The sequence below is a fragment of the Leptonotus elevatus genome, chromosome 18, assembly GCF_054856555.1.
Source record: "Leptonotus elevatus isolate MCC_2025b chromosome 18, RoL_Lele_1.0, whole genome shotgun sequence".
Classification (NCBI taxonomy): Eukaryota; Metazoa; Chordata; class Actinopteri; order Syngnathiformes; family Syngnathidae; genus Leptonotus; species Leptonotus elevatus.
Window position 1 is genome coordinate 7,074,293 of NC_141256.1, and position 16,160 is coordinate 7,090,452.

The 16,160-nt window shown below is 41.3% G+C and overlaps 1 protein-coding gene across 3 annotated transcripts in view; it reads right to left on the reverse strand.

Annotated features, from left to right (window-relative positions):
- The window catches only part of sash1a (SAM and SH3 domain containing 1a), a 163,386-nt gene that overhangs the window by 28,670 nt on the left and 118,556 nt on the right, over window positions 1-16,160 (reverse strand). For all 3 annotated transcript variants that reach the window (XM_086060755.1, XM_086060757.1, XM_086060756.1), the window contains exons 3-7: window positions 8,922-8,972; window positions 8,530-8,579; window positions 1,689-1,729; window positions 1,511-1,600; window positions 1,327-1,439 (exon numbers count right to left, since the gene is read on the reverse strand). In XM_086060755.1, the coding sequence (XP_085916881.1) occupies window positions 1,327-1,439; window positions 1,511-1,600; window positions 1,689-1,729; window positions 8,530-8,579; window positions 8,922-8,972 (345 nt within the window). The remainder of the gene's footprint in view (window positions 1-1,326; window positions 1,440-1,510; window positions 1,601-1,688; window positions 1,730-8,529; window positions 8,580-8,921; window positions 8,973-16,160) is intronic.

The window sequence follows — 16,160 nt, forward strand, 5'->3', positions numbered from 1 at the left end:
ACTGAACCGAGTTGTATTTTTACTTAAAAGTTTGCAGCATCCGCTCTTCTGAGCAAAAATACTACTGTACAAATGTCTTTGACCACCTAGCCCTTGGTTGTTTATGATGATGATGATTTTTGGGGCAATAACCACTTATGCAGTTTACAAGATTATGGAAAAGCTACTGTTAAGATACTACTTTCTATGCTATGGTTAAGTATCAGTGGGCAAAAATGAAATAAAGAAGCGCATGGAATGCAGCATACAAGGTTTTCTAATTCACATGATAGCCACTGAGCTGCATTGTGATCAATGTTATACACTTGTTTAGTTATTCTAAAGAGCACATTCAAAATGACCTTAATAATGAGCAACATGTTCTGTGTCTAAAAACAGTCTCTTTTTTTTTTTACTATTACTTTGCAAAATTGATTTGCACTGAACATTGTAAAGAGGTGCATGAACACAAATATTAAAATGTGGAGACATTTATACTCATCACCTTTCATGGCTTCAGTAGTATAAGTTTGGATTTATTTACTTTTGTTAAAATCTCTGCCTTGGTGGAGATGTCCACTCTGCTTTGTGACATTGTAGTTATCGCATATGCTTTGTGACATTATACTGTCATTAAATCAGAGCTAAAACAAAATGGTGGCCAAAAATATTTGCACAGTACCTCACTTTTTTTTTTTTTTTTTTTTTTTAAACAATCATTTCAACAGTATTAGACACCAACGTTATGCTGATTGGTTGGTCAGTGATTCTACGAGGAAACGCAATCCACAAAGATTCCTCATTGATTGGTTTATGTCTTCATGTCAGCCAATAGATAATTTTAAGAAATAAAGTTGAAGATCCACATTTTGGACAGCAATCCAGCACTAAGATGCTGCCGGGTGGTTGACGCGCCAATGAGCAAGGCATTCGAGGAGGTGAGTGACAGGAGGAAGTGAAGGAAAAGGAGGAAGAAGTAAGGGAACGTGCCAATTGTTCAAGTTGGCATCAATGTGAAGGCTAAATCAAAAGGGAGGGGAAGCCAAATGAGAATCCACCATGTCCAGCTACTATGCACCCAAGTCCTCCACCTTACCAAATGGTACACCAACTTCTGCACACCCATACTCCAATAAATCACTCACCCCCACAAAAAACAAACAAAAAAACCCTATCAGAATTCCAAGTGTCTGGAGTTTGTGTGTACATAAAAATAATACAATGCATGATTTTTGCCACAGTTAGTACCAGTCAGTCATTTTAGTAAGATGGTAGTTAGCGACTAGTCTCTGATAAAATGCGGTTTTGAAAGGCGGAGGCGGCAGGACGTTCTTTGAAAGTTCCTACCCGAGCCAGCGCTTCTTCGACGGTGATCATCTTCTCTTTTACCATCATCATCAGCTGGATTCGCTCTTCGTCGCTCATGGTGATCTCACTGGCCACGTAGCCAATGTCCTCACCTGAAGAAAGAGCAGGGGGGTCAAACGGTGGCTTAAGATCCAAAGCAGAAAAAAAAAAGCAATACACTAACCTTTAGAAGTCTGTCGCACGACCGGCTTGAGCTGGGGCTTGCGGAAATTCTGCCAGAAGGACTTGTTCTTTTTCTTGTTGTCCCATTTCCCTAAAGAGAGGATTTACATTGATAAGATTCTAATTCCAAACACGTAGTTTGTAACTTCTTGAACAGAGCAGGCTTATTAACACATTACCTCCAGATCCATCTTCAGAGCTGGATTTGTGCAGGGACATCCTAAGGGTAAATAAGTCAAGTTTAATATTAAGGTATTTTTTATAGGCAAGGCAGGACAAGACTTCATTTATACAGCACATTTCATACGCAAGGTGCACACAATGTGCGTCACCTAATTAAAAGTGCAATGTTGAAAAGCATTTACAAACACAACTATTAAATACATTTAAAAGCAAAGTAGAGACATACAAAGTAGCATTTGCGTGCAGCATAACAGATAAATGCTACTTCACCATGTTAGCTTTGAACTTGGGGCTCCAGTAATTGACCAGATTGTGCAGACCTTAGAGCCCGACTGAGTTAATGTCCATTAGCATTGTTTTTTAATTCCTATATACCACTTATGTTCAGAGTCGAAGGGAAAAACTGTACTTTAATATTCATTTGTTTATTCAGGTACAGAGTACAACATTGTCAATATCCTCCCTCTTCACAGAAACACCAATTTGCATGCCGACCCAGTAGCCTGCCACATGCCTTGTCAATTTGACATCCTAGTCAATCTACAAAGTTGTTTTTTTCCCTCCATGGAATGATAACGCAATCGTTTTGTTGTCAAAGGACTCCAAAACAATCCAGTCTCCAAAACATTACTAACGTACCATCATTTTTAGCTCGGCAGGATTTCCAAGACATTTCCCAGAAGTTCCTACAGCATGCAATTAGTTGTTTTAGCAATGTTGTAATTGGCACATACAAATAGAATGTCATTCAGTTGACCTCCAGCAAAGCTAAACTTGGAAGAAGAAAAAAAAAACGGATGTCGTGTTCTTTTTTTATTCACTTGTTGGTTTAAATATTAAGCAACTTCATGGATGGGCTATGCCATTATGATTCTGTGGCGTGGACTGTTGTCATTGTACAGAACATATCCTTGACCAGCACCTTCATCCAGATGCTGAACATCATTATATGGGCTCCTCTTTGACCCATGCATCCTCACTATTTACGGTGTCTAAAAGATGGCTGTGAAAATGCATGGTGGACTAATTGTTGCAGCCTCTTTGCATACATGCAACTGCAGTTTCATCTCCTCTCCACATGAGGTCAGAAGTGGTTCTAAAAAAAATTGTGCTCCGACCAGGCTTAGACTCAGGAGGCAAGAGATAGACAAAATATGGGAAGAAATGGGAAAGGAGGGCAATTAGGGGGTTGGGGAAAAAAATGAAAGAGGGCAGACTCAGCCTGTTTGTGTTTCCACTTCCCACCGCCAGTCACAAGTGTGACATGGGATGATGTTACGACATGGAAAGCACTAAGCAGAAAAAGTCCTGACAGATCTATGAACTGTCCAAAGTAATCAAAATTAAGAGAAAAAAAATAACAACTGAGAGGCACACGAAAGCCTTTTTCCACCATTACTGGCTCCAAGTTAGACAACTTTTTTAAGAGATGTGAGAAATGGCATCATTAGAAAATTATTTCTTCACATTAAAACCAGGACCAGAAAAAACATCTGCTACTCAAAAATTACTTTTCAGGCCATCATTACTTACTGCTTCCATAGGAAAAACAAAAGCCATGTTGAGATACAGTACCTGTGTTACGATTTGGACTCCCTACAGGAGATTGAAACTATGGTGTCGTAATGAGATGCTAATTGAATGGACACCTCAACTCATTTGCCTGCTTGCAGATAAACTAAAGCTAACGTGAAAGCACCAACTCAATGGGACCTTTTCTGAGACAGTGCACCCCCCTCCCCCCCAACTAACCAAGCTTCTTCCTTCATGCTCTATAAATTAGCCTGTGCAGCGCGCACACACATCTGTGGCTGCTCACATACTTAAAAAAGAGCCTGAATATCTTTTCAGAGTGTCAATCCAGGCATTGTGCAGCCTGGCAACTTAATTGGTTTAACCCCCCATCTATTGCATCCCCCCTTTTTAATTCAATCCGATGTGTTGAATGGAAAACGCTTATTGCTTAAAACCTAACTTTCCAATTAAGGCATACGGTAAAATGTGAATCTCAACTTAAGTTGGTGCTACATAGGGTAAGCTGTACACTTTTCCGGAATAGCTCTTCATCATGATTCTGTCTCGCTTTCATCAACATCGATTAGTATGCTGCCCCACTCGTTCTGTAACAATACCCTTAACAGGAAGTCCCTTGCTTGAACTCCCCGGCAGTCATCACCATACTGCAATGCATCCTGACAAGTGTGCCCACCTCCTGCCAACAAGGAGTGACATTGATTGGGTAGGTGTGGTGGTGGCGGTGTGAGGTGCAGCCAAAGATCAAGTGTGGGTCAATCCCTCTGGGTGCCATTGTCCTGCACGCGGGTGATGACGGGTATCCATGTGTGGTCGAAATGTTGGGATTCTGACTAGGTTCGACATTTGCTGTACCTGAAAACCATTCACTATAACGGATGGTGAGGAATAGAAAAGCCAATGAAAATGTTGCAGCATGGTCAATAAACTCACGTTTGGCATATTTAATAACATTCATCTACATTATTTTTTTCTAACAGTAATATAATAATGCACACCCTCTTTTCGATACATTAGACGACATGGGGCATGGCTCAGTGGTCGTCTCCCATTCAGGAGGTTGTGGGTTTGATCCTCACCCCTGGTGACCATGTCGAAGTGTCCTTGAGCAAGACACTGAACCCCAATTTGCTCCCAGTGGACCCGGCAGTGGCCTGCGGGCAGCAGTCCACCAGTGATATGTGAATGTGTGTGTGAATGGGTGAATGCGAGGCATTGTAAAGCGCTTTTGGCACCATATGGTGTAGTTAAAGCACTATATAAAAAGCAGTCCAGCCCATTTAGACCCATGAGTTATGTTTCTAATAAACTCAGAATGAATCTGTTGAGCACATAGTGTAATAATTTGTTATTCAAGAAAGTCAGTTCAATTAATTTTTCCTCAGAAGATATAATGGAAATAGTGTATTTTAGTACATTCTGGTCAAAATAATTTGGGTCTTGCACTGAACAGGCATATTCTACTTTCTCAGACTTTAAAGCAACAAGACAAAAAAGTATTTAAAAAAAAAAGTCAACAAACTACCATACAACAGCTCTCCATACATTTCAACTATGGCCCGACTGACAGGATTTCTTTGACTGACCAATATAGATTTTTTTTTGTTGGGGGGGACACTAATATGGCAGAAGAAAATTCCGATAACCGATTAATAGGATGATGAAATATAGAAAATGTAAAATGAATAAACTAACTTTTTTATCCCAGTCAAATATAAAGATGTTTGATGAAATTTTATTGTTTTAGCCCCCCACCCCCCCACCCCAAAAGTGCTAAAACCGTACAATTGTTTTTACTCTACTGTGTTTCTTTGTGTAAAATAAATTCTAAATCCCCCAAAATCAGATTTTTATGATGATTATTTTTTAAAAGGTATATTTTAAAAGAGCTAATATTGGCCCAAGCTTTTAGTTATAACAGTGGCATTTTGCTTGGGATAAGCAAAGGCAATTCATCATGCAATATTTAAACGACTAGCGTCAAACCAAGCATAAGAAACCAAACTGACAGGAAGACGAACAGTACAGCAGCAGAGGGGCGACGTCATTCCAAATCATTTGGCATCTGGTTCCCATTATGTTCGGGCTTTTGTCAGCGCAACATATACATCTACGAGAGAGGCCACTCTGTGGTATGCGCTTCCTCTGCTGCACATGCTTGTCAAGTGAACAGTGCAAGCCCATGGAGGGTCATGCAGGGGTGAAAATCTCCCCTAAAATATGAGAGGAATTACCTTTTTTGTGCTATGTTAGGTATTTCTATAACCAAGTATGGCACATGAAGCATCCACTCAGCAAGGGTGGCCAAGCTGCCTGTACCAAAGTCAAATGAAACACTGCACTGTCACTCAAATGAAGTCTGCAGGTATACCTAATGTTATTACAAAGGAGTGAACGAGGGGGCATTAGGTTTTTTTCTTCTTCTTCCTGACCCATTTCTATGGCGTGAGCTCATACACTTTGTGTTACAGGAACCACACCCAAACCCGGTTCAATAAAGCTCCTTGGTCTGTGCTCTTTGGGCTGTAATCATCTGGCCATCGCCCTCTAAAAGGTACCTTCCTCACCCTCCTACCCCCGTCTGGACACAAAGGCAGGAAGGAAAGGAGAAAGCCTACTGGAACGAGCGGGTCTGCAGGAGGAAGCAGCCAGCTGTTTTCCTGTCAGCGCCCCAACGATGTGGCCAAAGGACACAAAGTACGAGTCACACAGCTTAAGTATAATATAGTAATACAACACAATTAACACTGCGTTATACAATATAAATCATTATCACAACTAGGGGTGGACACAGCTGGTTCGCATATGGCAGGACATGTTGGAATCTTAAGGTTCCTTCAAACCTGAACTGTGGAAATTTGGGTGAAGTCAGTGCCAGGCAAGACGACTAAGTGGGGGTAGCTACTAGGGATGTAGCGATAACGGAAATATCGTGATAACGTGATATTAAAACTGCCACAATATTGTCGTCATGTCCCGATATTAAAAGCAGCACATCTGTTAAAAAAGAAAGGTAGATTTCCATTTGTGCAGTTGTAGCACCCTCTGGTGGCTAGTTTTTAGTGCAGTTTAATTTTCACAAGGCATGTTTTGGCCCTTCTATGTTTAAAATCCACGCTAATGGTCAGATAAAAGGGAAGGTAATATGCTTGTGAACCGAGTGAATATGAGGAGGAACTCAATATGTGCGACGTGCGTGTATTATCAAGTAAGTACCTCAATATTAAGTGTTATTAAAGTACCACTGATTGTAGGTTGTTTATATGCATTGCTGTTATGTACAAAAGCACAATATTGTGTGTGTTTTTTTAGTATGAGCTCTTTTCTTCTTTTTTTTACAATATTGTGACCTTTTTTTAATATCGGCAACCTCCCCACAATATTGTGATCATTATCATATCGTGAACTTCATATTGTGATAATATCGTATCGTGATGTTTGGATATCCTTACATTCCTAGTAGTTACAGATTGAAACAAAATCAGTTTACTGCTCCTATATATTTCTGCCAGTAGGGGTCACCTATGAATGACAGATTAATTTTTAGTGTTTTATGTAGCATCATCAAACTTCAATGCCACACATTTTTTTGCAACTTGGTATCGACCATTGATCTAGATGTGGTTAAGAAACACAAATATGATTTTTTGTTGTTGTTGTTATTAACAGTTGGCTTACATTGCATTGTATGAGTCTGTTTGTCTCAGTAAATCAGTGTTTTCAAGTATCTACATGCTCGTCGGCTCGGGCCAAACACAGCATCGTGTCCTCTTTCGCACGCCTGGCTGCACTCATCTATTAAGTGGCAGCTTTCCACCCGAGGAGGTGACCTCGACTGCCTGCGGGCGCGCTTCTGTGACCTTTCCTTGAAGCCCCTTGCCGTGAAGCTCCATCAATCACAAGAGTAGCAGATTGGAAGTGCGTTTGTGCGTGGAGAAGCTAAATGTGACGCAATGTGATGTTTGACACTCTGGTTTGCACGGAGTATTGTGCTTAGGGATGGGATGCTCCGATCCACTTTTTTCATTACCGATTCGATACCGATACCTTGGGTTCAGCATCTGCCGATACCGATCCATACTAAATTGTCTGCACTAGATTCCCCCAATAATATTCAATATATTTCCACAAAAAAAACCTCAAATGCTTTTAGATGTTCTTTAATGTCTTTGAAATATTTTTTGAACATTTATTTGAGCATGATTTTCATTCAATATTTTCAATACATGTAATTAATGTATATTGAAAGAATGTAATCATTACCGAAGTGACGGTACACTTTTATTTTCTCACATTCAAGCAGTGTCAATGTTTCAACTGTGCATAATGTGGCCAAGGCTCGTCTGATTCCAAGCGCTTCTGTTTACAAAATGAGTTTGATGTGGCCAAGGCTCCTGCGCCACTTGCTTCTGTCTACACACTGTCTGTCATGTCTGCACGTAAAGAAATATTCATAGGCTACATGCTTTTTTTGCTCTTCATAGTTTAAGAAAATAGATTATCACCAAATGCCACCTTTATGCACAAAATGCCAATACAACAGGCATAATGAATTACATTATTCGCAGTCTCGCCCGCCTCGGCAAACTTTGTTGCCGCTTCCCACACGGCCGTCCTTCCATGGAGCCTGCTGGCTCGCCACTCGCGGCAGCAGCGAGGCAGGCCCCGATCAGGCAGCGGTGGACCTTCGCGAGAGAAAGAGCGGAGGTCCCCGCTTGGCCGGCGGTGAGTCCAGCCAGTCCCCGCTCTCTCTTGCGAAGGTCCCCCGACGGCGGTGCGAGGGCTGCTTTCGTGAGCCAGCGGAGCGGGGCCCGCCTTGATGCCGAAAGGCTTCCGCGAGCCGGCAACAGCAAGGCAGGCCCCGCTTGGCCGGCGGTGAGACCAACCAGCCCCCAATCTCTCTCGCGAAGGTCCCAGACGGCGGCGAGGCAGCGACCCGGTGGCAAGGAGGCTGCTTCTCGCTGCCGAACGGCTTCCGCTAGCTGGCGACACGGGGCCCGCCTTCCTGCCAAATGGCTTCCGATTTAGACAGACATTGTCAACGTAGCAAATGGGAAATATTTACCTCACCATTGCCCGTTACATCTCGTCATTGGAGACGTGAACGTGCGCGCGCCCAGGAGATAAGCCTCTGTGGATCGGGGTGTGGATTGGGACCATTTTGACAGATACCAGATCTATTTTTTTCCTAATATCTGGGGCGAAACCCGATCCACGTATCGGATCGGAGCATCCCTAATTGTGCCGACATGCTACAGACTATACAATTTCAAGGGCTTATTGCGTGTTGGACGGTGAACTTACTTTCTGTCTGTTTCTGGAGTAGAAACTTCACTGCTGAATCCCAGTGACTCCTGAGGAGAAGAGAAAGGTTAGTTAAACTTGTTTAAAGCTAATGTAAAGCTCCCTCTGTGCAGTAGCTGTCCACGCAATACGCTTTGTATACATTCCCATGTCCTAACTGCATACAGGGCAAGTTCAACAAGAAGTGAAATTTGGGTGTTCAGACAATAATGGTGAACTTCTCTTTGGACAAATATGTTACTTAAAACACCGCCTGTAGGGTTAATAAATGTTATATGATAGTGACAGTCTAACCCAGGAATACATTATCTTACATTAGTTTTCCATGGGAAAATGTGTTCTGTACCTAATGAAGTGGCTGGGGAAGTGCACTGTGTGTGTCATCTTCATACCTGGATCTCACTGCGGAGCTGCAAAGAGATATTGTTTGGATCCTGTTTCTCCTACGGGAGAGAAAAAAATGAGGTGAGTCAACATCATGATCACGGGGTATATTACAAAGATGTATAAGACACCATGCATGAGCACTTTTGTGTTTTTACAAAGGGAGAAAAGGGGTCAAGTGACTGCAGACCGATTAGAAGGGCATATTTACTGATAATATTACCCGCATGTGGGACCACGAGTGGCAAACACACGGAGACGTGCGAGCACCCTGCTTAACCCAACCCTTCATTTACTCAACAAGTAGAGCCTTGCAAAAAGCAGCATTAGCATTTTGAATCACCCTTGAACAAAATATTGGATGGATCTCGACTTTTCCAAAGCAGGAGCGACACATGCTATTAAAAAAACCTCACGTCCATTTCACACAGAACTCCACATTTGAGCTGCTAAAATGACAATGATGTGTTGAGCAGGTGTTATAGTACAAGCCGTAACTCCTCACTTATAATTTTCTCTGAGTCACAAATGCCAAGAATATCCTCCAAGACAACTTCTTGTTTCTATTTTCAGACTGAAAGAAAGCACCAGAATCGAATGTGATGTAATCCAATTTGCAAAACATAAGTATTTAAGTAAGCTCCCCCATTTCTGACATAAATGGTGAATTACATCAATTAATATAAAGTTCCTATGAATACTTTACATGGTTTTAGTTGCCAATTTTTGAAACAATGGACACATAAATGGAGCTCACTAATGGGCAAAAACAGAATAGCACAATTACTTTCCTGCCTTCGTAGGTTGCAAAAGATTCAAGTGCAAAGAGAAAGACATTCAAGTTAATTATGATGTAATTTTTGAAGAGAAAAAAAAGACTGAAATCTAAAGTAGAAACAGAAAATGTAGATGGTCTTTAAACAGAATCATTACTGTAGAATACAATATAATTTGACATTAGCGTAACAATGGAGGCAGCACGTTAATCGCTCTAAAGAGAGCAATGTGCCCGCATAAAGAAAGCGACATCCGTCATGTTGGGAGGCTGGTAGTTGACCTTTTATCACAAAAGAGGAATTAAGTCATCCTAAAAGAACAGGAAAAGACAAATTATTATTTTCTCCCAGATGAATCACGGCAGAACATTCACAGGAAATTGAACCTAATATCACCTTCCTAAATATGCTCTGTTGCACTTCCTGATCACTGTGACCTTGGATTTGATCGTTTTTCCTCCTTTGTGACAAAATATTCGGCAGAGAGTCAGTTCATAAGTGAATAATGCTTACAGGACTAGGCCAGGAGTGAAATAGCCTAATGAACCTGTGGGCATTGGGTCAGAAAAAGAGAAGCTCTACAAAATATGCTATCGTGGCTAAAAGCCTCAAGGGTTGTTTATCAGAAAGGACCAGTTCCACATTGATTCCTTCAGACCCATTAGTCTGTTAATCAGTTTCTCAATTTCAGCCTTACACAGTTATTTTTTTCTTTCCTAGATACAAACTAGGTCATGTGAAAACAGCCCACAAACAACTTGTCCTGACTGGGAAGGATGGAATATTCCCATAAGTGAGATGGCAGGTATCTGGCTCAGGCCATAAAAAAATTATTGTAATGCGCCAGCAGAGGAACAGGAAGTGACTTTATTAGATTGCCAGGATGCATGTCAGGAAGCTTTGGGATAATGTTTTACCCTGCTAAGAGTCAAAGTAGTAGGACAAAAAACCAATACTAGCAAAACAGTGCCAACGTGCTTCTCGTAGAATAATGCTGCCCATGGGAGCATAATATCAACTTCATGCTTCGTTCATTAGGGAACAAACTAATCTAAAGTGCGATTAACCAACAATCCGTTCCATACATTTGCATAATTATGAAAAAAATAATGAAGTGAGCCTGCACCGTTTTAGAAGCAGAACTTTATAGAAACTTACAACAAATCTATCCTTTAAACAACCTTGGCAGCCCGCTGAGTTTAAATTACTGAGCTGCGTACAATGATGTAACTGAACAAAGAAAGTGAGCCACCGTGAACAAGGTGAGCGCTCGGTGGAAGTTGAACGTCACAGCGTTTCGCAGAAAGTGGCAGGAGATTGCTTTGGCTATCAGATCCTCTTTCATGGTTGCATGACAGTCTCACCAACTGAAGGCAAAATCTATTTTTAAAACGTCCTGCCGTTAGTTGGCCAGTCAACATGCCGCACATTAAAAGCACACCATTTGACGAAAATTCATACATTTCACCGTGGAGGACAGATTCAGACAAAGAGCTCCTCCCACTTCAATCTTTGACACAGAGGGAGGCTTTGAAAATGCGAAACGAGAAAGATCAGTGAAAAAAAGATCTGTGAGTGAGTAGCGCGGGGCGATGTTGAAAATTTCATGCAAAAGCTTACAGGGGTAAAATTCGGATTTCTGTCAGAAGCTTTGCTGACAGAGAAAATCAATGTTTTTGCCAGATTTGTATGTGGGCGTGTGAAGGATAGTTCACACAAACCAATCCCACGGGAGGCGACGCTATCCTTTACATGAACTTGGCAGCATCAGCTCCTGATGTTGCCCCACTTACCTCGGCGTGAACCGGTGTACATGTTCGTAAATGTGGAGATCAGTCAGTGGGGTTGTTTGTGATGCTGGGGTTGTTTGTGATGCTGGCGTTGATGGCTTACGTGTGACTGAATTGAATCAAAGATCAGGTGAGGAGCATAGCAAAGGCATGTTTGGCTTAATGCAGATCACGCTCTGCTGACAGATGCTGAGAAGCAATTTAGGCAACCAGTATGCCTTTAACTACCAAGTCAAACTTGCAGAGGCATATTTTAGAAAGAAAAACCACACAAAGACTACGGCTGCATTTCTAGAATGTCTAAGAAAGGGAGAAGACCCTGTGTGAGTGTTAAATAGTAACTGTCGGTCCAAGCATAGCTGCTAAACCCACCGTCAGCAGTAGATACCGCAGTGCAGCCGGTGCCAAGCTTCGAAGTGAAAGGTAGGCGGCTATGCGGCAAAACCCGAAAGACCAGGTGGCTTGGTGGAGGTATGCCAGCTGGCGTGGCCTGACGAGTATGGGTGGGCGAGCGTGAGGGCGATAGTTAGTGCTGCAAGAAGAACAGGCACCAACTGGAAAGCCTGGTGCAAGCCCAAAAAAAGACGTTAAGCTGTGGGACCAGTGTGGCGTGATCCAAGTATGCGGAACTGTACGTACACATAAAAACACACCAGTATAACATATCAGTAGCGTAAAAAGCAGCATCAACCCACTCTATCCAAAAAGTGTGTTAGTGAGAATGGCCACACTTGCTGCATAGGCATGCTTGTGTCTACAGTGTCAAGCATTCCAAATACTTTTGGATCAACGTTATTTTTGCTATTCAAACAGCAAATACCAGAGTTATTACGAATTCCAATGACATAGTCACCTTCTGTAGGCCGACAAATAAATCATGCAGTAAGATTTACAAATCTAACACCTGCTGGCGGGTTATCTCAACATTGAAGGAGTGCCGACATTATTTGAAGGAAATCTTAACGTAACAAAAGAGCTGCAAGCTACGTTTCGATGCTAATGCCCGAAGGTGGAAAGAACAAACAAGCACCTGGTGTTTACATTTCTTTCTTCTCCTCTGTAGTCGTAACCTCAATGATCTGACCCACTTTTGACAAACAACTTGGCCCCAATGGTGCTTGCCTCGTGGCCAAGTAAAATATTTCAAAGTCTCGACCACCAAGCTCAAAACCAATCACTGAAAATTCAGAGGTTATTCCAGAGGCTTGAGCAGTGTCATCACTAAATAAAGAATTGTCTTCTTCTTCTTCAAAAAAAAAGTATCAACGGAACTTTTGAATACTCCAAAGCTTTGAAATTACATTTATAAGACACCTTATTAATATTTCACGCTGCTGTTTGTTTAATAGCACAATCTTAAAAGGCTCAACTTGAAGCCAAATTACCCATCAGTTTTTGACCGTAATACACCCGCTCCATATTTTGGATGCAATTACTCGCCTTTGTTCTGTAGAAAATCACCCATCCACCCACTAGTCTTGGTACGCTTAAGGGATTCCACCTGTGGCTACCACTGTATAAGGAATACCACAGTCTACAAGAGAACTGATGTGATCAACACAAACATAAATTACAACAACAACAAAAATAATAAAATAAATACATCGCTGGAGTTGGGCCAAAACCTCTTAAGTCACAATTTGCCCCCCCCCCCCCCAAAAAAAATATCTATACAATACTTGGATCTATCCGCAAAGGTGGAAGTCATTTTTACAAATTATTAACCAATATAAGGTGTTGAAAATGGCTGACTCTCTTTGTTGCCATTTTGGGGTTGTCCTGAAAAGTGACAATTTTGGAGGTACAAAGTTTTAGTCGACAGCGAAATGAAAAATCGTGAAAATGCTTAAATTACAATGCATCCACAAATTTTTCTCTAAAACTTCAAAGAAAATAGTGTCAAAAAACAAAATCTAGAACCCAAAGAAAATCAGGAGGAGACAAATCTGGTCTCATCATGGTCGCTCTCTTTTCAGCATTTTGACTTTGTCCCGTATACACAAAGCTATTAGTAATATCAAACAGATGATAGAATCGTCAATCATTGGTAATTAGAGAAGGGTAAGCTTTACAGCACATCTTTATTGTTTCAAGTTATTTGATCAACAATGCTTTCTTGGACAACTTTTTGATAAACAATTCTGCTAAAAAGTACTCTTAAACACACAAATACGAAACATGAACAACTGAAATTGTTGTCAATTTATAAGATGTGCAGTTATTACAATTTGTTAGTGTCTACATCGTTATATTAGAATATTACTGGATTAGCATACCAATGAGATTCTCATCTATAAGACTGCTGGGAAACGTTGCATGGTGGTAGCGCTAAGCCCTGGGTCCCCATTCCCTCAGGGGATGTTGATTTACCCCCTTTGTTACCAAGCTAACATGAAGATACAGAGAAACAACACGCTGGGGGGGCCAGCAGGAAGTGGATAGTGATCTATGAGAGCCTCCGTCGTCAGCTCCAAATAGGAGAAGAGACATGTTTTACTTAAACAGCCATTGCTGTATTAATGGGAGGCCCCTAAAAGGCCTAGTCGACATATTGTGTGAAAACAAAGCAAAAACAATGTTCAAATGCAACCACCAAAAACATCAATGGAAGATCAGTGACTTCCACCCATCCATTTTCCATACCTCTTATCGTATTATCGCTGACAACGCCCTGATTCCCAGTCAGTCTAAGGGCCCTTGTATCAACTACGTTAACCACTAACTCACTACCAATGGCCAAGAACAGCAACTGAATAAGATTAATTTATTCTTTGCAGCGAACATGGCGATTACAATGACAGATTAAGGTTTTACAGCTGTCAATTTTCTACCAGTAGACAGAGGAACTCAGTAGTCAACAGATTTAACTGATTAGACATATTTGGCAATTTAGCAGACAGCACATTTCTTTATTGTAATCTTCTGAATGACAGAAACAGTCCACTCAGTCCAATCCAAAAGTTGCATACATGTGCTATGGGGGAGTTTATTTGCATACTTGCTTGATGGCCTCACTCGGGAAAATTTAATTAAGCAATATGTATTCTGACGTGAAAGGATCATGCCTACCGGTGATTTCATTTAAATGAGACCAAAATAAGGACAATAACCGGAAAGTTAGTCAGTGTTGTTGAGACCGATCTTCCAGTACCCTTTACAAAACTTTGGCCTTTCATATAAAGGCCTCGTCCCTCTAGAGAGCCACTTTCTAAATGCCTCGCCATTACCAGATTCCCAACATCGATTGTGACCTTCTTCATCGCCATCAATCCACAGGCAGACAGGTGTATGGCATTAAAGCCAATTCTCTCTTTGTTTTAATTAGATTGCAATAGCCCAAAAGTAAGCACTTGAAACTTTCTGAGCTATGTATTGTATGACAGATTTGTCATATTCTGGTATTAGTTTTACCAAAAAATTGTTAGGCTATATGCAAATGCTTTTTTAAGACAATTTTAGAAAGGGCATAAAGTAAATTCTATACAGCGTGGGTTTAGTCTGCGCCTTTTGAGAGAACCTCAATGAGGTGTTGTCTCTCCTGTGTTCCCTCCTATGTTTTTCCCTCCTCTCCTCTATATTTTGCTGCCAAACTTTGCAGAGTGGTGCGACAGCTGCAGGCTCTCAAATTCAACTCTCCTGCTCTTTATTCCCCTCATCCCTTCTCTCCAGTCCACATCCTCCTTCAGCTCTCGCCTCCTCGGCACTGATTGCTTCCTATTCCCCGGTTTGTCCACCAAAGATGAGACCGATTCAAATTATCTTTAGGCAATTTACAATAAGTGACAAATATTATATTTAAGCTTCGTGCCACACAGCGAGAAAACTCAAACAGATGCATAACTGTTTTTACTGTAAACGACTTGGATGTGTCATTAAAAGGACACATTCGATAAATCAGCAATCCTTTTGGACCTGACCTTGTTGTACGCCCCAGCCGAATCCACATCAAAAGCAAGCGCCCTTATACAGAGTGGAAAAACAGTGACCATATGAGTGAAGAAGGAAATGTACAAGGTTGCGGATCAACCAATTCTGAATGCACGTGCAGCATGTGTGAGCAATAACTGAATCCTATGTTGCGTCACGCGATCAGCATCTGGAGGTCGGGCCTACACACATTTTTATAATTTTACCACGGACCTCAAACTTTGGCAGATCACTTTTTTTTTTAGTTTGTCCCTGCAACACCAACACGACTTCAGCATTTTCCACTTAAATGTAATTCAAAATGGGGCTTCCCAGCTTTCACACAATGGAGGAGAGCCAGCATGGGTCATGGATGGAACGTGACCATCATAATAAAATCATGATGATAATTCAATTCTTTGGCCAGAGTGCTGGGAGCAGTCTTTCAGTCATGTACACTTGATTACACCTCTTAATATGACATCAGTGTGAATAGAATTTATAGGGTTTTGTTTTCACTTCAGATACTCTACAAACCAAGTTCCAAAGTAATTTTTAAGGATGAATTCACCGAGAATGCAAACATAAAGCCACTATGATCTCCATTATTTCGTGGGACAAAATGCATTCTAAATTGTGATAGAGTTAGAGGATCAGCTGTGCTTGTTTTGTTTACATGTGGGCCTACTGGCTAGAGGACTATCACACTAACAACCTTTGCGAAACCTGCATTCCTTCATAAGTTTACTTGCAGCTAGGCAACTAAAGAGGTGCC